This window comes from Podarcis liolepis, assembly GCF_965112155.1.
Source record: "Podarcis liolepis genome assembly, chromosome: 1".
Taxonomy (NCBI): Eukaryota; Metazoa; Chordata; class Lepidosauria; order Squamata; family Lacertidae; genus Podarcis; species Podarcis liolepis.
In genome coordinates, this window is record NC_139554.1 from 8,189,534 (window position 1) to 8,212,504 (window position 22,971).

General features: G+C 45.0%; 1 protein-coding gene across 1 annotated transcript; it reads right to left on the reverse strand.

Annotated features, from left to right (window-relative positions):
- Positions 1-5,637: 5,637 nt before the first annotated feature.
- LOC310714656 (potassium channel, subfamily K, member 16-like) lies at positions 5,638-22,466 on the reverse strand. Its single transcript, XM_083520193.1, has 6 exons — positions 22,329-22,466; positions 19,451-19,651; positions 18,095-18,215; positions 8,226-8,389; positions 7,537-7,699; positions 5,638-5,903 (listed from the first exon to the last, which is right to left on the reverse strand). The coding sequence occupies exons 2-6, from the start codon at positions 19,643-19,645 to the stop codon at positions 5,743-5,745; spliced, it is 804 nt and encodes a 267-aa protein (XP_083376319.1). The 5' UTR covers positions 19,646-19,651; positions 22,329-22,466; the 3' UTR covers positions 5,638-5,742.
- Positions 22,467-22,971: the final 505 nt, after the last annotated feature.

Here is a 22,971-nt window from a genome sequence, read left to right on the forward strand (position 1 = left end):
GCAACCTGGTGGTTTATCCCTTTTTCATCCAGGAACTTCTGAAAATCCTGTAACAGAAAAATTGGCTTCTCGTCTGTGAAGAGACAATCAATGTTAGCATCATGCACATTCTTAACCTTGTCACAAAACTCCTTAAACCTTTCTAAGGCTTCAGTTACAGATAGGTAGCCGTGTTGGTCTACCATAGTCAAAATAAAAAAAATCCTTCCAGTAGCACCTTAAAGACCAACTAAGTTAGTTCTTGGTATGAGCTTTCGTGTGCATGCACACTTCTTCAGATATCAAGAAGTATCTGAAGAAGTGTGCATGCACACGAAAGCTCATACCAAGAACTAACTTAGTTGGTCTTTAAGGTGCTACTGGAAGGAATTTTTTTATTCTTTCTAAGGCTTGTTTAGGTCTCTCTAATGTATATACCCACACATAATGAGAGAAACAATCCACACACACAAGATAATATCTTGCATTGCCTCTAGATGGTGCTAGAGGACCAATCACATCAGCATACACCCGCTGAAATGCTCTGTCGACCCTGGCCACCTTCCAGGCGCTCTTGGTCACACCTGCAAGAGATATTTCGTTAGTATCAAATGCATTACATTTCATGTAATCACTTTGATCAAAAGTCAACAAATACAGTCCATCTTTCTCTCTGGCAGAAAGATACAGCTCTCCATCTTTGAAGATCTTGCAGCTCTTATCATCATGGGACAGCCTTAGTCCTTTCTTTGCAATCTGCGACACACTCAGCAGATTGAACTTCAATTCAGGAACCAGGTACACATTGTTAATAGTCAAGTTCAGACTCTCAAGATACACAGTTCCAACCCCGGTCGCTTTCAGCTCCTGACCGTTGGCCTGCTTCACAGTGAAGTTTTGCTTCTTAAACATCGAAAACAGACCTCTGTGTGGGGTCATGTGTTTAGTACAACCCGTGTCAATGACAAACGTGTTCTCCACCTCTGGCGTGGTTCCTTTCGACATCAAAGCCTTTGCAGGTTTTACCTGGGGCTTGGTACGACTTTTGCCTGACGCCTCAGGCTTCGCAGAGCTCCCCTTGGCTCCTTTCTGCTGATGTGGCTTCTTACAGTTCCACTGAAGATGCCCAGTCTGTCCACAATTGTAACATCGGACAGCGCTCAAAGCTACAGCACGCTCCTCAGTAGCTTCAGCAGTGGGGGAGTCAGAACCCTCTGCTACTCTCCCCCTGTCCTTCACATCCAGTGCAGCAAGGCGGTCGTGTTCATTAAGGACCACCGCACACACTCTCTCCGCGGTCAGGTCGGCGGCCGGTAGGGAACCAAGCTGACTGGCAACAGTTTTGTAAGTCCGATTAAGGCTGTTGATAATCATGAAGCAAAAGACCTCCTCTTGTAGACGGAAATTGCACTCCTCCATCTGCTGATGCAGGAACTTCATCTCAGTCAAATGCGCTTGGACATCTCCATCAGGCGCAAGCCTCAGATTGGTCAGCTTTTCAAAATACAGCAACGCTGAAGAACCAGCATCCCTCTGATGTGTTCTACGTAGCGTTTCCCAAATCTCTCGTGCGTTCAATAAATCCCGGATATGCACAAGTTGCTCATCTGAGACACACAGAATTATAGCCGTCCTGGCTTTCACATTCTGTGAATTCCAACCTGGCGTTGGTGCTTGTGGAATGGGGTTCTCAATCACCCCAAAAAGCCTCTGATTCTGCAGCAGGGCTTTCATCTTTATAGACCAAGATGAGTAATTGTCATTAGTCAGGGGAGGTGGGTAAGGTAAGCCTCCCCCCTTCCTGGCATCCATTTTGACTCCAAGCTGCAGCTTTCACTCTCTTGCCTGTAAAATCCAACAGTTGTTTTCTGCCTTCTCTTCACTTGGCAGATAAACCGCAAGCTGCATAAAATGTCCTTGCACAGAGCAGGGAGATAGTCAAAACACTCTCTGTGTTCCCAGCCCCTTTTTAGCCAGTAAGTTTCCACTGAACTTCATTTCACTGACTTCTCGTTGCTTAGCAACTGTGCATACCATCGTTATCTAAGGTATGCAAGGTATGTCGGCTGTTTCTCCTTCAGTGCTGGTTTCTCTAAAACGCAGACACTTTTTGTGAACCGAAGACTGCCTCTTAACGCGTTCACTTTACAGCCATAAATTTTCCATACCTTGGGGCTCCGTTGCTTGGCTTTCACTGCGTCTCGATGCCCAGCCGTTTGTGTGGCTTCCATCTTCCAGCTGCACACAGAGTTATCTCCTCCCTTGGTGCAGAGGATGACGAACAATCCATCAACCTCTCATGCAGATTTACGATGGATCATAACCACCAGCAGTGCTACCAGATGTAGGATTCTCGGCCTTGGTCAGAGGTTACTGGCCTTTCTCCAGGCATTCGGCTGAGATCCTGGCTGACCTCCCCGTCTGCGTCTCCTGGCAGGATACAGGCAAGGTCTTTCCGGCGATCCCACTCAGCGTGAGAGGGACACACCAACTCCTCCCTCTTCCCTGCTTCCCTCAGGGAGGGGAAAAGAGACAGACAGAAATCTATTTACATTGCTTTATTTCTGTCTTTCCAGCAGTACAGAGAAACGTGTCTGCACTCTCCAGTCTCCAACAGTAGAAGAGAGAAACTCCACCCCTGTACTTCCAGTACAGGTCAGATGACACTCTGAGCTAACATCCGGTGCTCAGTACAGTGAATAGACTGCCCCTTTGTTCCAATAGTACAGTCCCAGACACCAACATCCTGTTTTGCATTCCAGACACCTGCAGCTGGCTTTCGCATTGCTGCTTTTTCCTGACACGATCGGCGATCCTCAAGCGTGAGAAGAACACACCACTCTTCCCTGCTCCCTGCTTCCCCCCAGGGAGGGGAAAGAGATAGACAGAAATGTATTTACATGCCTTTATTTCTGTCTTTGCAACATTACAGAGAAACGCGTCTGCTCTCTTCAGACACCAACAGCAGAGAGACAAACTCCACCTCCTGTACTTCCTGTACAGGTCAAATGACACTCTGAGCTAACATCCGGTGCTCAGCACAGTGAATAGACTGCCCCTTTGTTCTCACGGTACAGTCCCAAACATTCCTATCATGTTTTGCTTTCCAGCCAGCTGCAGCTCGCTGCCGCATTGCTCCTTTTCCGTAACACAGAGTTCGGATTCCAGCCCAGTGGGTGGTGCTGCTGCTGGTGTCAGCGACAGTGATGACACAGCAGACTACAAGAGCGCAAAGGCCTCAGTCAGACCATCTGATGCGTCTGACAATGAACTGGAAGAACGACTGTTCACCATTGGTCACTTTTCTCCTAAGAAGGAGGAGATGAGTCCAGAAGACTTGCGTCTAGTACGCAGGTCTGAAAGGGCGACGAAGGGCAAACCTCCAAAGAGATTTGCTGATGAGTTTGCTAAGACAGCAACTGCTGTTTTTAGTAGCTCAGAGAAGGTATGGGAACCTTCAAGCTTCAAAGAGGTTTAGGAGTTAACCTCTAAAGATGCTGAGCCTTGGCTTAATGCCATGAAGGCTGAAGTTGATTCCTTGAACAGGAACCAAACTTGGGAGCTGGTACCGGTAGTCCCAGGAATGAGACTGGTTGGCAGCAAATGAGTCTTCAAGGCCAAGACAGACCAGAATGGCAAGGTTGTCAGACACAAAGCCAGATTGGTTGCCAGAGGTTTTTCACAGGTACCAGGACAGGATTACCACGAGACCTACTCACCCACCGTCAAGTATGAGAGCATTTGGCTGATGCTCAAGATAGCTGCAGAGGAGAAACTGCATGTTTCCCATCATGACATTAATACAGCTTTTTTGTACGGGATTTTGGGGGAGGAGCTGTTTATGCTTCCACCTGATGGAATGCAGATACAGAAGGGAATGGTCTGTAAACTCCAGAAATCCTTATATGGTCTCAAGCAGAGTGTCAGGTGTTGGAACACAAAACTCACTGAGACATTGCTTTCTCTAGGTTTTCACCAGGGCAAAGCTGATCCATGTGTGTTTGTCAAGGAGGAGGGGCAAAAGAAACTGTATTGTTTGTGTTTTGTTGATGATCTTCTGATGTTTTGGAAGAATCAGGCTTTGTACCAAAGCACCCTAGCTCAGCTGAAGGAGCGCTTTGATATGAAGGATCTTGGTGAGGTATCCAACTATCTTTCTCTGCAGGTGGAGAGGGACCAAGCAGGTAATTTTCTGGTACACCAAACACAGAAAATTGCTGATGTATTAACCAGGTTGAATTTGGTTGATGCAAACCCAGCAGACACACCGATGGTGACAGGTTACCAGGTAGACAGTACTGCTGAAGCGTTTTCTGACACTACGCTGTACAGATGCATTCTAGGCAAGTTGAATTTCATTGCTAGATGCTTAAGGCCTGACATAGCTGTAAGCACTAACCTGCTTAGCAGACATGCGAATAATCCTACTGTTCAGGATTGGAAAGCTCTGAAGCGCATAGCCTGCTATTTGAAAGGGACTTTGCACTACAGGCTGAGATTCACCAGTCAGAAGACTGGAGGTCTTAAAATCTTTGCAGATGCAAGTTTTGGAAGTGACACCACGGATGGTACAAGCACTTCTGGAGTGTGCTACATGTACAACAACTGTCTGTTTGACTGGCTGTGCAAGAAGCAGACGACAGTGAGCCTAAGTTCCTGTGAAGCAGAACTCAATGCTTTGTCATTTTCACTCATGGATTGTGAATGGTTGATGCAATTGTTTAAGGCCATCAGAGTTTCTGTGAAATGTCCTATACAAGTGTATCAAGACAATAGATCCCGTTTGGCTTTGCTAAACTCGGAGAGTTGCAAGCAAAGAACCAATTACTTGCAGATTAAGCTACATCGTGCAAGAGAGTGTATTCAGAAAGGACTCATTCAGGTGTCCTACATGGCAGGAAATGAAATTCCTGCTGATCTGTTGTCTAAGGTTGTTAACAGAGAACAACTTAAGGTTTATGTACAGAGGTTCCAATTGGGCTGAACCACAGGTACTACAGGTTACACGGAAAGGGGGAGGATGTTAGGATATTTCCGTCCCACCTTAAAAGGGAGCAGGCTTTGTGAGTCAGAGTCTGCGTATTTCCTGTTTCACAGGATGTTTCTGTTGTGTCTTTTGTTTTCGCTCTCTGTGTCTGGAGACACTGAAGCAGGCAGTCATGTTTTTTTTGTTCTGATCAACGCTGAATAAAACTTGTAAATAATGCTCTCCTGAGTGCGACTTTTGCTGTGCATTATCTGCTGATAGAGTGTGCATGAGCTCTGGAATGTGGCAAGCTATTTCTGGAAGTTCGTGTCGCTAATTGCTGATACTGTATCTACGGGAGATCGATGGATCGTCCGGCAGCCGGCTTGGGGGCCATGATGGACTTTGTCTCCCTGGCAGTATCCCAACAGTTCCTAAGCATTCTAAATGGAGTGCATTTGTTAAGGAATGCAGACTCTCCAAGTTTCCATCCCTGTTTTTGATATGATCCTTAGGATGTCCCTATTTTCACTGGAGAATAGCTAATAGCGCTAATCCGCTAATCCGTCAATGGGCTTGCTTCGCAAGACGAGGCACCACTGTTTTCGTCTTGCGAGGCACCACTGTAGTGAGTTTTTAAGGAATCAGCAGAATTACACAATGGCATAAAATTATAAAAAGCTCAGTTGAAATTCTTGAGTGCAAGTCATTTTTATGTCAGTCTCCACCTGAATGAAATGATAAATTCTTCTCCAGTGGACATGTAGCAGACTGACTCCTTTGGGGCGGTGTTATTTTTACCCTCTGCTGTCTTTTTGTGAGCTTGGTTTTGGATCCACAGGTGCCAGGAATGAAGATACCAGTTCAAACAGCACAGCTAACCAGGCCAGACCAACGACGATCCAAACGGCTGCGAGCATCTGGTAGCCCGGAAAATAGGTTCTGTCATGCTTCATCCCTGGAGACACAGAGAAAAGCAACAATAATGTGTGAGGAGGTGATGGTGATTTAAAGGACCCACCAACTCAGTTTATCCAAATCTCATTAGGTCATTTTCAAACCATACATTTAAAAACACATTTCTACCACTGAATTGTGGGAAGACGAACACAGGAAACTGCCAATGTCCTTATTATTGCCTATTCATGGTGGTTTGGGCTCATGATGCTGTTTGAGCCTGGTTGTGCTACCACATTTCCAATCGGTGCACATCCTATAACTTCCTGCTTAATAATAATAATAATAATAATAATAATAATAATAATAATAATAAATTTTATTTATATCCCACCCTCCCCAGCTGAAGCCGGGCTCAGGGCGGCTAACAACAGTCAAATAATCCAACATTCTAAAAACATTTCATTATAAAAATTAATTAAAATCAAATTGGTGGCAACCATTAAGCAAAATTCTGTGCAATAAAAATAATTTATTATTTTTACCCCACCCATCTCACTGGGTTTCCCCAGCCACTCTGGGAGGCTTCCAGCATATATCAAAACATTATAAAACATACAACATTAAGAACTTCCCTATACAGGACTGCCTTCAGATGTCTTCTAAAGGTTGAGTAATTCTTTATCTCCTTGACATCTGAAGGGAGGGTGTTCAACAGGGAGGGTGCCACCACTGAGAAGGCCCTCTGCCTGGTTCCCTGTAATCTCACTTCCCACAGGGGGGGAACCGCCAGAAGGCTCTCAGAGCTGGACCTCAGAGTCCAGGCTGAACGATGGGGGTGGAGACGCTCCTTCAGGTATACAGGGCTGAGGCCATTTAGGGCTTTAAGCAGAGGCTTGACAACCATATGTCAGGAGTGCTCTGATGATGTTTCCTGCTTGGCAGGGGGTTGGACTCGATAGCCCTTGTGGTCTCTTCCAACTCTATGATTCTATGATTCTATGTTTGCTCCAGTTGTTGATCACAGGCAGCAGTTGTGGCAGTTGCTAGCTAAGAGAATTGTGCAAAATCACCGTCCAGGAAAGCATTTTATTTCTTTCATGTTTGCTGCAACTAGCCCAACACCCTGCAACGCAGGAATCTTAAGGAAAGCATCCAGGACAGATGGACATCCAACCTCTGCTTAAACTCCTTCAAGGAAAGAGAGTCCACCACATCTCATGGGAGTTTGTTCCACTGCTGAACAGCTCTTACTGTCAGAATTTCCCCCCAAATGTTTAGTCAGCATCCCTTTTCTTGTAACTTGAAGAGATTGGTTTGAGTCCTCCCCTCCAGAGCAGGAGAAAACAAGCATACTCCCTCTTCCATGTGACAGCCCTTGAGATATTTGATGATGGCAATCGTATCGCCTCTCAGACTCCTTTTCTCCAGGCTAAACATACCCAGCTCCTTCAACTAATCATAAAGCTTGGTTTCCAGACCCTTGATCATCTGTTCTTGAGAAACTTAAAATACGGTTTGGGTTCCAAATTATAATCATTGCAAGCCATCATTTTGGATGAAACCTGATCTGAGCTTTCATATTTTTCAGTACAACAGAATGGTTGCCACCAGTACCTTGAGGCCACAAATGACCTAGTATTATTTGTAGAACCCGTTGAGCCCACAATATGAAAGTATTTTGAAAGCCTTACCTATTTGATAGTCTCCAAAACCAATGGTGCTGAGTGTAATAAATGTAAAATAGATAGCTTCACTATAATTCCAGCCCTCCATCCATTGAAAGAAGAACGATGGCAAAATAAGAAACATTAGAATTCCCGCACCCACAAACACGACAACGTATCTTGCTGATTTCTGAAAAATAAAGCAAAAGAAAAGAAAAGAAAAGAAAAAAGGCAGTTCTCATGCAACAGAGCTCAGTTCTCTCAACCTACAGCCATGCACTGTGATTTTAGGTTGCATTAACAGATAATAATAATAATTCCACCCTAGTTAGACTTCATCTGGAGCACAGTTTTCCGCTGATGTCACAATTTTTGGTGGTTGAGCTCTATGGTAGTTACACTTATTCCTATTTGAAGGCGGAGCAAGCGTTAATCTTCCTCGCTTAATTAGAGGGCATAATGCACATGTCTAATTTAGTCTTGTCTTCCTAATCAGATATGCATATGTATATGCAATATAATAGAAGAAGAGCCCTGCTGGATCAGGCAAGGGCCCGTCTAGTCGAGGATCCTGTTCTCATCGAAGCTGACTAGATGCCCACAGGAAACCTGCAAACAGGACCTGGGTGCTGTCTATGTCTATAGCAGTCTATGTCGGCCCCAGTCTTGTGATTGGTAAGATTAGAAACCATCTCCAGATAAAGTAGCTGAATTACCTTGTTTTCTTTCCCAGACAGTTTCTCTGCACAGCTTTCGCAGATTCCTGAGACTGAAGAGCCAATGTAGTTCAAGCAGACAAGGTTGAAGGGGATTCCAAAGAGAGCAAAAATAACACAAAAGAGCTGACCTTCTTTCGTTTGGGGACAGAGGTTTCCGTAGCCTGTTGAAAAATGAAAAATGTGTTGCAAAGGACGTCAACAACTGTCGATCTGCCAATTACCGTACCTAGAGAAGTTAGTATGGAAGTGAGAGCTGGACCATAAAGAAGGCTGATTGCCGAAGAATTGATGCTTTTGAATTATGAATCATAGAATCATAGAGTTGGAATAGACCACAAGGGCCATTGAGCCCAACCCCCTGCCAGGCAGGAAACACCATCAGAGCACTCCTGACATATGGTTGTCAAGCCTCTGCTTAAAGACCTCCAAAGAAGGAGACTCCACCACACTCCTATGGTGCTGGAGGAGACTCTTGAGAGTCCCATGGACTGCAAGAAGATTAAACGCATCCATTCTTAAGGAAATTAGCCCTGAGTGCTCACTGGAAGGACAGATCCTGAAGCTGAGGCTCCAATACTTTGGCCACCTCATGAGAAGAGAAGACTCCCTGGAAAAGACCCTGATGTTGGGAAAGATGGAGGGCACAAGGAGAAGGGGACGATAGAGGACGAGATGGTGGGACAGTGTTCTCGAAGCTACCAGCATGAATTTGACTAAACTGCGGGAGGCAGTGGAAGACAGGAGTGCCTGGCATGCTCTGGTCCATGGGGTCACGAAGAGTCGGACACGACTAAACAACAACAAGAGAAGTTACAGAGCAGGGTCCCTACAAAGGGTTGTTTCCAGTGGAGAGCAGCATGTACATTGAGACTGACTGTTCCTTCCTTTCCTCTCTCCTGTACAACCCCCAAATCTGCTCCAGAGGATCCCCATACCCTCTGGAGCAGACATTGAGGATGCTAAGAGGGGTGCAGAGAGAAGAAGAGGGGTAAGTTTCATTGTGCAAGCAGAGTTCTGTGCACAACCGAAATGGCAGCCTTGAATACAGCCCAATGTATTTATTTTATGTACTGCACTCACTGATCTCCTTTATGCCGATGCACTTGGTGTTAGGATAATTATGTGGGAGCTTCAAGTCTCTCCCTCCTGTTCCTTGGACCGGACAGGCCCACTGTGGAAGAACTGACCTGAGATGCAATGGAAGAGGCCAAGTGTGCAGGTATGACTTCGGAGACCTTGTGAAACATTGGGTGAAATGGAGACTCATCATGGCAACCCTTTAAAAAACACACCAAAAGATTGATAATATATTTGTCATGAAAATCTGGGGATCACTGCATTTTCATGACAATGAAAACAAATGTAGGTTGATCTGCAGTGAGGAGAGAGCGGAGTTCCTCCATTTGTCCCCATCATGGGGTGCTCAGAGCCGAGAGGTGGAAGGGCAGTTGGGTTACAGGGAGCCTCCAAAGATCGTGCAAAGCAGCTCTTCCTCCAGCAAGGAGGGAAGCCCCGCCTCCAGTGGGGAGGGGATGCAGGGATCGGAAGATGTTAGAGAGAGCCGCAACACCGAGCCTGAGCAAAGCGGGGGGGAGGCAAGTCCTCCTTTGCCAACGCCCTCTCTGCGCAGTCGGTTTACGCGCAGAGAGGGGAGGAGAAGGATGGGGGTCAAAAGACTGTTATGCTGGGGAAAGTTTAAGGACCGCCCACTCCCAGATTCTGCTAGCGACTGAGCAGACATGGACTTGAGACGCTCTGCACTGTAAATGTTTTTGTACCGATAATAAAGCCTGGAGAAGACCAGTGGGAGTCTTGCCTCTTCGCTCTCGAGCAACCTCGCCGGCACATAGCAATGGCTAAAATTAGTTACAATTTCCAAGCCCCAAAAGACTCGTAAATGCTCTAGGAACTTGATTTCTCTCAATTCCAGTGTGACCTGACCTGATCTGTGTGCCCCAGACTGGCCTGTGAATTGAAACATCCTTAACCTTCAGGTTTTTCACTTCCTCAAAATTTGTGATACAGTTATTGGATTAAAAAACGAATTCCAAAATATTTATTTTGGGATAAATTTAGAAATGTATTTGATGATATGTCTTTGGTGATGAAATAGGGCAAGCAAGGAGCGTATCAGACAGAGGAACCACCATTGTGCCCAGATACCCATAATAGCCCTCAGAGTAAGCCTTCAGAGCATCTGCTCAGCAAAACCTCCATTTTAGCTTCTTTTGAGATTGGACTCAATAAAGACTTGACTGATCTATATACTAGAAGAAGAAGAGTCATTAATTAAGAGGCTGAAAAACAAAGCAAAAAGCTTATCTTAAATTATTGATGATCTATAACGTTTCCCAACAGATAAGGATGATGGTCAACAGATAAGGGAAAATGGTCAAAGGCCTGGAAACGATGCCTTATGAGGAACGGCTAAGCGGAGGTCTTTAAGCAGAGGCTTGACAACCATATGTCAGGAGTGCTCTGATGGTGTTTCCTGCTTGGCAGGGGGTTGGACTCGATGGCCCTTGTGGTCTCTTCCAACTCTATGATTCTATGATTCTATGATTCTATGATCTGGTTAGCTCAAAATCTTAATCTTATATTACTTTTAACTCTCCATCCTGGTGCTGCTTATAAAAGTGAGATTGAATCCACTAGCATGGGAATAGTAATAATATAATTTTAATTTATTATTTAGGTGTCGCCCATCTGACTGGGTTGCCCCAGCCACTCTGGGTGGCTTCCCCTGTCCCATAGAAACAATACTTCGGTCTTGTCTGGATTCAGCCTCAAACCGTTGGAATGGAATGCACTGTTTACTTAAAGGGACAGACACAAGTTTTCAAAGCAGAGGCTGCTAAGGGAGAGATGAACAGAACTCATTATGGCAAAGACATTGATTGTTGGTATCATTCCACAATTATTGGATGAGCAATTGCAAGAGCTCACAGATGAGATGCACAGAATGGGGGATGAAAATGTATCAGAGAAAGACCAGAATTCTTTAAAACTCATAGAACCTTTGGGGGGAAATATTGATCAACATATGGCAGAGATAGAGAGAGAAAGGATCTTGTGTACAGGTGGAATTGAACTCAGAGGGGAAAACCACCAAGCATCTGGCAATTCATAGAATCGCAGAATAGTAGAATTGTGCTTCACACCAGAAAGCTTAACCAGAGCTTTCCAAACTGTATGTCACAGCACATTAGTGTTTCAGCTGCAGTTTGTAGATGTGTCGCGCGAAGGATGGAAAAGAATTAGTTTAACCACGAGTTTGCTAGTAAAACTGAATTACTGTGTCACAAAATGTATAAAAAGTGTGTCACCAACCTGAAAAGTTTGGAAAGCTCTGGATTAGACAGTGCTAACAGGGTATGTTCTCCCACTCATTCAGTGCATGGTTTTCTGCATTGAAAGAATTCATCCAGACAAAAAGGGTGTGTGGTTTTTTGTGTATTTTGTAGCTTACTGGAAAGAAGTGGCAATCCTATGCAAAGATGAGATTTGAAGGATGATTAAAGAACAAAAGCAAAGCCTGCAGCTTAACACAATTTATCTGAGCGAGACCCGTCGGATGCCCTGCATATTATTTTCGGGGAGAAGCCAGCCAGAACCAAATTGTCACTTCCGGCTAGTTGCTACGGAAGATGGCTGAAAATTCCATCGTCTCCATTTCACACGGGTAATCAGAGGCTGAGATGGGAGTAATCAGCCTCCTAAACCCCTCCAGGGCCGGAGGGAGCAGTCTCATCTGCGGTCGCCCAACACCTGGCCCCAAATCCGGAAGGAATAAGGGGCTGGGGGTGCTGGATGGAAAGCCCCCACACGATTCTGTCACTCTCTGAAGCTGTCTCGACGAGCAACAAGTCTCCATTTCTTAAGATGAAAAATTGGATTTAAACAATTAATTCAGCCTCTGAAGACTTAGAAGACTTGAATGGAAAAGGGATTATCATCTGAGGTGCCAGTCTGACGGGACAGAAAGTGGGGGTGAGCCTTTATTTACTTTACTTCGATATTTGCCTGCGTGATAACATTTGGCAAATCCCCTCTGGAAGGAACAGCTAGCGGATTTTTTTTATGAAAGCAAGTGAGATTAAAAATTTTGCATTTGTTGATATAATAATGATCACATTTAGAGACCTGAACCTGGCCAAGTTTATTTACAGATCAAGATATATATTCTTAAAGGCCCAGATACAAATTCTCAGATTTTTTGAAAATAAGGCACCACTGAATCCCCTTCTGGAAGCTAAGCACGCAAACCTTAGTAAGGAGAAACAACCTCCCAAAACCCAGCCTGGTCCCCAGAAACAAGTGCCTCTAAACCTAAAAAGGAAAGACGTTCACCTGCAAGACCCGCAATTCCAAGCGAACGAAGATGAGGACCCCTTCTCTGTGGAAGAAAATACCTTAATCAGGCAATTTTGCCAATTTCCATCTTCAATACAAACTGAAATATTAGAAAGATTAGACTTGCTAAGAATTAAGCTGGCTGGGAGAGATATAAATAAGGAAATCAATGTGGCCGCCCACAAAAAGGACCAGACTCTCTTTAATTTGAACTCTATACAAGAACAAAACCCGGCGGCCTGTCGGCCACGTTACCTTCAGACAATGGCTGAAATTAATCTACTCCCAATCAAGGAGGCCCAGTACACCGAAGAGTACACTACATCACCTCCAATAGGGAGAACCATCCCCAAGGTGAACTCACCAGGCTCTTGGGACAAACTGAGGTACCTAGATGAGGCAGAGTTAGGCCACAATCAAGTCCCGGAAAAACACCTACAGAAAGAGATAACATACTTCAAAGGCCCGGTGACCACTAATGTCAGTATTCAACACTTACCAGCCGAAGCTATAGAACATTTGGCCAGTTTGCCATGCCCGGAAAACAATGGGCCGGCTCATAAAAGAGTAATCCCTAAAAGTTCCTTGGGAAATAATTGACAAAGATCAGACCAGAGGCAAACGCCAGCCGGCTCCCTATCTCCGCGGAAATTCGACACCATTAGAAACAAACAGGCTCAATCCTTACCTACAAACCAAGCAAAAGTAGTTCTTTCCCTGAAAGGCGCATCCAACCCACCCCAGAGCCTTAAAATTGTCTCCTGGAATGTTAACGGCTGGGCGACAAAGCAAATGGATCCTGAGGCAATAAACTTTATCTCTTCTTTTGACATTGTGTGCCTCCAAGAGACCTGGCCCCAACAAAGTATCACTCTCCCATATTATTGTTCCTTTAGCTCCTGTGCTCGCAAACTAGCTAACAGGGGTCGCCCTCAAGTTGGCCTCGCCTGTCTTATCTCAACCAGCCTATCCCTCACTATCTGCGAGGAACTTAAATCTTCCCCTTACTTTCTCACTATAAAGATCCAACTTCCAAAGACCAAAAGCCCATGGTTGATAACTACAGTATATCTGCCTCCAGCAATTAATGATTCCGACTGTAATGAAAGGTGGTCTGAACTTTCGTCTTGGCTTCATGACCTTCAAACAACTAACCCAGGACTTCCTCAAATCCTCTTAGGTGACTTTAATGCAAGAATAGGTCCCAACGACGATGCCATATTATCTTCTGCAGCACTTCTGGACAATCCCCTGCAGCACCCCTGGGGAAATAGATGCTCTCTTGATCCCATAACAAATGCGTCGGGGAGGCTGATGGCCCAATTGGCCATCGAAAACGATCTTTGCATCGCAAATGGCAACGTTACTCCCTTGTCCTCGCAGCAGTTAACGTGCATCTCTTCCCGGGGGACCAGTGTTGTCGACTACATTCTATTGACGCCGGAGCTATTCTCAATTTCTACAAAAATGGAAGTGGCTGAATATTTTGGTGGTGACCACCTTCCATTGACTTTAATGTTAAGCCTAATAGAGCCATTCTCAGTCCCCTCGAACTATAGTTCCACCGTACAAAGCTACCCTGTATATAAAACAAAGAAATGGACAAGCCTCAGCTCCTCTCTTGCCCTGGACATACAAAAATCACTTGATATGCCTACAGTTCTTTCTGACTCAATTCCGCCCGCTGACCAATACCGGAAATTAATTGATGCTTTTTCAACAACTTACATAACCACCACCTCGCCTACCCACCAACGCCTCTTCTCTGAATCGCCTTGGTTTGACAAGGAATGTAAAGTCCTAAGAAGGCGAATTAGGAAAATGGTCAGAATCATCAAATTTTCCAACGACCCCCAAACCCGTGCAGAGCTTCTAGTTACTAAAAGGACATACAGAAACATGATTCATTGCAAGAAACAGCAACACATCCTTGAGGTTTGGTCCACTCTTCGTTCAGCTGTAGAGAGGCATGACTCCCGCTCCTTTTGGCGCTTAGTTAGGCCTTCGGCACCACCCAATTCAGCTATCCTGATTTCCGCTGACGAATGGATCGCTTATTATTCGGCCAGTTTCGCTTCTCCAAATAATCTTACAGATCACCTTCAATCCCCGTCGGACCTCTGTTCCCGTTCTCCTAGCTCCACCTCCTCAGTAAATTTTACCTCAACCCGCATCTTCAACATCATAATGTCCATGCGTAGGAATAAGGCCCCCGGCCCAGACATGGTCCCGTTGGACCTTTTCCTGACTGATCCTCTCTGGTGGAGTGAACAGCTGACTTCTGTATTCACCGCTATCTCCTCCGCCTTAGACATCCCCGACTCCTGGAGAGAAGCTACAATAGTCCCGATTTTCAAAGGCGGCCAGCCAAACATCCCTAGGAACTATCGCCCCATCAGCTTACTATCTATTCCGGGGAAAATATTTGCCGCTGTCTTACTGGAAGAACTTCTTTCATGGGTCCATGAGAGAAACATTCTACCGCCAGAACAGATTGGCTTCCAGAAGTCAGCATCAACCATGGACCACTGTCTAACTCTTTATCACCTTGCCAGTAAATACACTGCACCAAGGCAAGGCCACCTGTTTGCCGCTTTCATGGACCTGGAGGCCGCCTTTGATTCCATTCCTAGACAGAGATTATGGTCCAAACTTGCCCATTTGGGAATTGATCCACACCTCCTTTCCCTAATTATTTCCCTTTATTCAAACACCACAGCTCACGTTCGAATTGGTCCCAACGGCTACCTTACCACCCCATTCCCAACGGCCAGGGGCGTCCGACAAGGTTGTCTCTTGGCCCCTTTACTGTTTAATCTTTATCTTCATGACGCCCTTTCCCCTTTGAAGCTAGCAACTAAGTACCCTCCTCACTTAGCAGGCCACCCCGTTGCTTCCCTTTTCTATGCGGATGATGCCGTCATCTTATCCAGAACAGCTGCGGACCTAGCAAATGCAGTTAATGCATTTATCGCCTATTGTAAGGCGGAAGCTCTTAGTATTAATTATAAAAAATCGAAAGTTCTCCACTTCACTCGATCCCGCAAACTCAAGCTGGAGCCGCTTAAGATCACAGGTGGCTACTTAGAAAAGGTCAAAGCCTTTAAATATCTAGGCTTAATATTTACTTATAATCTCTCCTGGACCACCCATCTACAATCTGCCTCTCTTGCTGCAACTACAACCTCTAATGCCATTGTCCGATTTTATCACCAGAAGGGCGGCAAACACCTTCCAGCAGCAATTCAAATGTTTAATGCCAAAGTTGTCCCTAAACTATTATATGGCTGCGAAGTATGGACTACAGCAATATCAGGTAACTTGGATCGCCCACTTCACATGTTTCTGAGATCTCTTTCCGGCGTCCCAAGATGTGTCTCAGGTGCAGCCTTACGTCTTGAGTTCTCCCAGCCCTCAATTGTAAAACGAGCATGGAGTCGAGCCATTTCCTACAGCTCCCACCTACTACCATCGGATGCTCGAATTAGAGGTGGTTTCTCCAATCTGATCCTAAGAGATATTCATAATTCTCCTTGGAAAACTACAATTAATCTCAAATTCCGCTCTCTTCTCAATTTGAACCGCAAAACTGTTTTTAATTTAGAGTGTATAAGCCCGGCAGCCCTACCTCTAATCAAAAAGAAGCTGCAGCAACTTGACTTCTCTAACACAGCTTCCCATGCAAGAGGGCCGTGTTCAGGCTTAGCCCTAGCTATTCCGCCCCCTGAAGGGATCCCTCTATACTGCTTTACAATTCCTTCGGAGGCTAAACGAAGGGCCTTTACCTGTGCCCGTCTCAACTGTTTTCCTACAGCAGTTCTGTCGGGTCGTTACTCCAGAGTTCCCAGCGCAAATAGAACATGCTCCTGCAATGACACGGTTCTGGAGACTATGGAACATGTAATGCTCTTCTGTCCCAACTGGACAGATGAAAGATCTCGGTTCCTAACTCCTCTCGTGAACAAGCTTCATCTCCCAATCCAGCCTTGGATAGTGTCCCTTCTTCTGCAGGATTCTGACCGTTGGATTACCGAGATGACAGCTAATTTCCTGCTTAGTGTGATGAAGAGGAAAGCGGCACCAACTCCTTCCTCAATACCACAGATGTAGTCGATACGCCGCACAATCGAACCTGTTTTTTGTATTCTCTGTCACTCAATGTTTTAAATCTCCCGTTACCTTTGTTATCCCCATTTTCTCAAAGTATTCGCCCAGAACGGCATACACTTTTATCTCCCCACCCCCATTTTATGTTGTTATTTCTATGTATATTATGCTATGGCCGCATGGCTAATGCAATAAAATCATTATATATAAGGTTTTAACAACTCTAATAATTACTAACTGTATGGAAATGACTGGGGGGGGAGGAAAATCAAGGTTTTCAACTCTTGTTTTCCTGGAAGAAGATCAAAAGACTCCCTGATTTATTATATTGGAGTAGAAGCGACTTCTCATTAACAACTGGAGAGATGCCAAAGAGTTCTGGATATTTGCCTGGGAGGTTTGTGACGCAGCATTAATCTGGAAGCTGTAAACATCTAATATTTTACTCTTCGATACTTGTATTTCCAGATTTACTTGGTAAAGTCCCTCCGGGAAAAGCTAATGTTTGAATAAAGGTAAAGGTAAAGGGACCCCTGACCATTAGGTCCAGTTGTGACCGACTCTGGGGTTGTGGCGCTCATCTCGCTTTACTGACCGAGGGAGCCGGCGTACAGCTTCCGGGTCATGTGGCCAGCATGGCTAAGCCACTTCTGGCAAACCAGAGCAGCGCACGGAAACACAGTTTACCTTCCCGCCAGAGCAGGACCTATTTATCTACTTGCGCTTTGACGTGCTTTCGAACTGCTAGGTTGGCAGGAGCAGGGACCGAGCAACGGGAGCTCACCCCGTCGCAGGGATTCGAACCACCAACCTTCTGATCGGCAAGTCCTAAGCTCTGTGGTTTAACCCACAGCGCCACCCGCGTCCTAATGTTTGAATAGCAGTTGTTTAAGGAACAACATAGGGAAGACGCCATGATTTGATTCTATTTGGACTGCGTGTCAATATGGCAGCCGCCTACAGTGGAAGTCTCCTGGGCTGATTTGGCAGAAACACCATCTTGAGAAGAGAGGATGTGAATTTACAGAGGGGAAGCTTGGATTACAGATTGGGAGCATAAAGAAGAAGAAGGGGGGGGGGACATAAAACCCACACAGAAATATATTGTCTTCACTTAACTCACTTGCAGAATGAACGCAGAGGCTGTTGAAAATAATGATTAACATCAGAATGAATTATGGGAATTATTGTAATGATTATGAAAAGCAGCAGAACTATGAGGTGATTAGGATTCCCTCAGATCTCGACGCATGGGAAGTCAGCTCAAAATTTATAATTAGGCATAATATTGGAACTGTTCGATTACTGGATAATTTGTATAATTTGGAATATATAATATGGTTTGATTGGATTGTTAAAATGGAAATTTAATAAATATTATTTAAAGAAAGAAAGAACCAAATTACCAATTGTGGATAGCATAGTGCCCACGAAGAAGAAAGAATGAGTGAAATCCCAGCTGCTGTGTTTTTCATGAGGATGGGTTCCTACTGGATCTATTCCCGACCGAACAGCGTTTACCAGTTTCTGCAATTGAATGCAAGACTCAGTTTGAATATTCCAACAATAGGAATAGCCCCTCCTCTGATTATCACCAGATACCACTAACCAAATCACGATGCATTCATTGATGTTCTTCTAGATCAGTCCAGCACGTTCTTCCCCCAGTGGCCAGCCCAATGCTCATGGGAAGCCCACAAACAAGACCTGAGCACAACAGCCCTCCCTTCACTTACTTGTCACCCCCAGTAACTGGTAGGCATAGGGCTTATGCACACTCAACTTTTCAAAATAATAATAATAATAATAATAATAATAATAATAATAATAATAATAATTTATTATTTATACCCCGCCCATCTGGCTGGGTTTCCCCAGCCACTCTGGGTGGCTTCCAACAAAACACTAAAATACAATAACCTATTAAACATTAAAAGCTTCCCTAAACAGGGCTGCCTTCAGATGTCTTCTAAAAGTTTGGTACTTATTTTTCTCTTTGGCATCTGGTGGGAGGGCATTCCACAGGGCGGGTGCCACTACTGAGAAGGCCCTCTGCCTGGTTCCCTGTAACTTGGCTCCTCGCAGTGAGGGAACCGCCAGAAGGCCCTCGGCACTGGACCTCAGTGTCCGGGCAGAACGTTGGAGGTGGAGATGCTCCTTCAGGTATACTGGACCGAGGCCATGGCTTGTGGTTTGCACCAAGCTTTCCCAATGAAAACTGTGATTTATGTTTGAGTTGTTGAGAGTGATGCAGTGGTTTCACCCTCAAAGCTTAGTGATAAAGTAGACTCCTTACACAATACTTAAAAGACGAGTCTTGACTTGTCAGGATGGCAACTAGGGCTTTTTTTTAGCCGGAACTCTCTGGAACTCAGTTCCGTCAGCTCTCAAGTGGGCAGCATTGCATTTATCAGAGAAGGAAGGAGGTGTTCATGGTGAGTTCCAAGATCTCCAGGCCCCATTTTTCCAAGAAAAATAGAACTGATGGCAACACTGTCAGAAGTTGTATTGTTTATATATCAAGTTCAATACTAAGTGTTTCTCTCCTTCCTCCCAAAACATACACTCCATCAATTTGCCTAATCCTCCATGGGGATAACATTCCACATGCAGAAGGAAGGCTCTATGCTGGCCACTGATTCTGTCCCCACCTCAATTCCCACCTCCTAAACTGTATTCACCCCATATATACTTTCTGACCTCTCAACCTCTGGTGTCATGCCACGGTCATCCCTTTCAGTCTTGCTAAAGTAATACCTTACCTGTATGAATAACTCCACCTCTTCTGGGGTGAGAGCGGTGTAGTTCAAAAAAAATTCCTCTTTCATGTGAAACGTTTCCTCTTCTACTTTTTTGTGGTGATCGTTCTCCAGAAGCTCAAAGACGAAGGCACCCATCACAACGTAAGTTAAGAGGCCAGCCAGAAGTAGGACGCCCTGTGCCCTGCTGACATGCATGTTGTTCTGTGTGGGAATGAGGGCCAAGGAAGAAGCAGACACAAGAGCGACTATAGTTTAGTAAGCGAGTCCTTATTTGTCTTGACCCAGACTCAACAGTACAGCCCCATAGCTGAGCACTCTCCATAGCTGGACCCAAGCTAACCAAATGAATTTCAACAGGGAAGGTTCTGCACTTAGGCAGGAGGAACCAGATGCACAAATAGAAAATGGGGGACACATGGCTAAGTAGCAGTACATGCAAAAAGGATCCAGGGGTCTTGGTGGACCACAAGCTGAACGTGCGTTGTTAATACCACAAGGTTTATCTAAATTAGTATTTTTAAACATCAATGAAATGTATCATGACTTATCAATGGATATCAAGGGATGGCAGTTATTGAACCTGACCCTGTGGAGAAAGGTCAATGCTCTTAAACTGAACATAATACCTAGACTAGTTTATATCTTAAGATAAATTCCAATTCGTATACTGAGCAAATACTTTCACAATATTAAATCTTTGTTTAGAAAATGCATTTGGGGCTCTTCAGTTCCAAGAATTCATAAAACAGGAGGATTCGGGATCCCAGATTAAGAAATGTATCACCAAACATATTTACTGTCAGGTACACAATTCTGGAGACCCACAACTGAACATACCGTATTTTGCGCCCCATAGGACGCACCGGCCCATAGGACGCACCTAGTTTTTTGGGGGGGAAATAAAGAAAAAAAAAAATCCCCCCCCCAGGTGCGGGGCTGGAAGAACCAGGTCGGGGAACAGCGGGAAGGCGCACACTGCCTCCCCGCTGTCCCCCAAGCTTGTGGGGCTGGCGATGGGGAGAAGTGCGCTGAGCCCGGGACTGCAGGCAGCTCTGTGCAGCCATCGGGAACCTGGCAGGACTTTGCGCCCCGCTCCTGATGCCCGTGCAGAGCTGCGCTGAGCCCGGGACTGCAGGCAGCTCTGCGCTGCCACCGGGAGCCGGGCGGGACTGCGCGCCCCGGTCCCGATGCCCGCGCAGAACTGCACTGAGCCAGGGACTGCAGGCAGCTCTGCGCAGCCATCGGAGCCGGTCTCCTGAGGGTTGCGCAGAGCTTCCTGAAGCCTGGAGAGCGAGAGGGGTCCAGGCTTCAGCGAAAGCCTGCATTCGCCCCATAGGACGCATACACATTTCCCCTTCATTTTTGGAGGGGAAAATGTGCGTCCTATAGGGTGAAAAATATGGTAACTGTCTAGATTGGGTACCTTAGAATATTCCTACGTAGCACTGCAAGAAAGATGGGTGGCACTCGGGTCTAAATACGTTAATATTCGAGGTACTATTGAAACAACAACATCAGTTCAAACAATATGGCATCACATGCCCAAAAAATATACATTTGACCTCTTCTCCCATGACAAAATGACTTTGTGGGGAAACCCATCTTTAAAAATCGGGAAAGAAATGGTTGTATGGAAGAGGTGGATGAATTTGGGTATATTAATGTCAGACCAGCTGATAAATGAAGAGGATGTATCTTATACATATTCCTTTTGAAGAGACAAATACAGACTACCTACAATGGCAATATCTCCTGATATTGCTAACCACCATCTACGGAACAGCTACTTTTACAGCCTCAGAGACCCCAGAGATAAGAAAGCAGTTGATTCATTCTTATGCAGCAAAAAACGGCCATCAACATATATAAATCAATTTTATATACAGGTACTGAGGGAGGGATGGGATAAAGAATTAGAGACCTCAATTTTCACCTCACAGTGGGAAACTCTTTTAAGTGCCTTAACAGGGGATCTCTGTACCTTACATTGAGGCTCATACAACAAAAAATAAAATTTTGAATATACTGGACCCCATTACATTTGTTTAGTAAAGGGCTATCTAAGGTATCTAACTGTTGGAGATGCACTCGGGTAAAATGCTTCCCCAAAACCTATGTGTTTTTCATTGTCCTATATTGAAAGATTTTTGGCAGAAGGTAACAGAAGCTATCAACAGAACTGTACGGAATAATCTGACATTTACAGTGTAAAATATCCTTTTGAATTATATACCCAGGAAATGAAACCTTACGAAGGGACTCTCCATGCCCTTACCACGGCAAAAAGATGAATACTGATCAATTGGAAAAATAAAAGTGTGGCACTCAGATGACAAAAACCATATGTGAATATGTTGCTAGAAAGACTAGAAAAAGTGAGTATTTTGAAAATGGTGCTTCATGTTGTATAGGTGTCTAAAATAAAAGATTATATTAACTGTGAAAAATCAAGTTACAGATAGGTAGCCGTGTTGGTCTGCAATAGTCAAAATAAAAAAAATTCCTTCCAGTAGCAGCTTAAAGACCAACTAAGTTAGTTCTTGGTATGAGCTTTCGTGTGCTCATACCAAGAACTAACTTAGTTGGTCTTTAAGGTGCTACTGGAAGGAATTTTTTTATTGTGAAAAATCAAGACTGCTTCAATGACTTCTCGGGAAAGTCGGTTAGGACACTGCATGTCAAAATGCATTTTCTCTTTCTGGGTTTGGTTTGGGGTTTTTTAAGAAATACAGTTCATTGGGAAACATGGAGGGAGAAAACCAGGAGGTTTTGTCATGGTGGAGCTAATGTGTTTTCCCACATCCATAACCAGCCCAGGGGTCATTTGGAGGAGGGAATTGAAAGGAGCAGAGAGGTCTTTGCTTGGCCCCTCACTCACCCTGACAGGGTCCTTTGATTCTAATTCTTCTTAAATTATCCACTTCATCAACTCCCAGTATTTGATGGGAGAGTCTCAGTGGCTTCCTTTCACTGGGTAGCTATTTGGGAGGAGCAGCTTAACCCCCTCCCACAAGGGCTCTATGAGGTCATGAGTACATTCCCCTCTTTTACTTACCTGGTCCTCTGTGAGGTCACCCCCTCTGTACCAGCTGGGCTGCTGACAGCCTCTAGGTCTGAAAAGCTGGTAGGAAGATCAGCCCACAGTATTTTAGAAATGTACTGGGAGCAAGCTTGATCTATTGTCAAGCAATGGGAATGCTCATCAGATTTGCAGATGCCACCAAACTGGGAGGGGTAGCTAATGCCACAGAAGAATCAGAATTTAGGGTTGCCATTTCTCCTCTTTTCCCAGGACATGCCCTCTTTTTCATGGGCAGTGTCTTCATAGCGATCCATAAAGAAGTAGCAGCTTAGAGGCCAACTAAGTATGTTCTGGGTATAAGCTTTGGTGAAGCTCTGAAGAAGTGTGCATGCACACAAAAGCTTATAACCAGAACATACTTAGAGACCAACTAAGTATGGTCTCTAAGGTGCTACTGGGCCATTTTTTTATTTATTTCGACTGCGTCAGATCAACACAG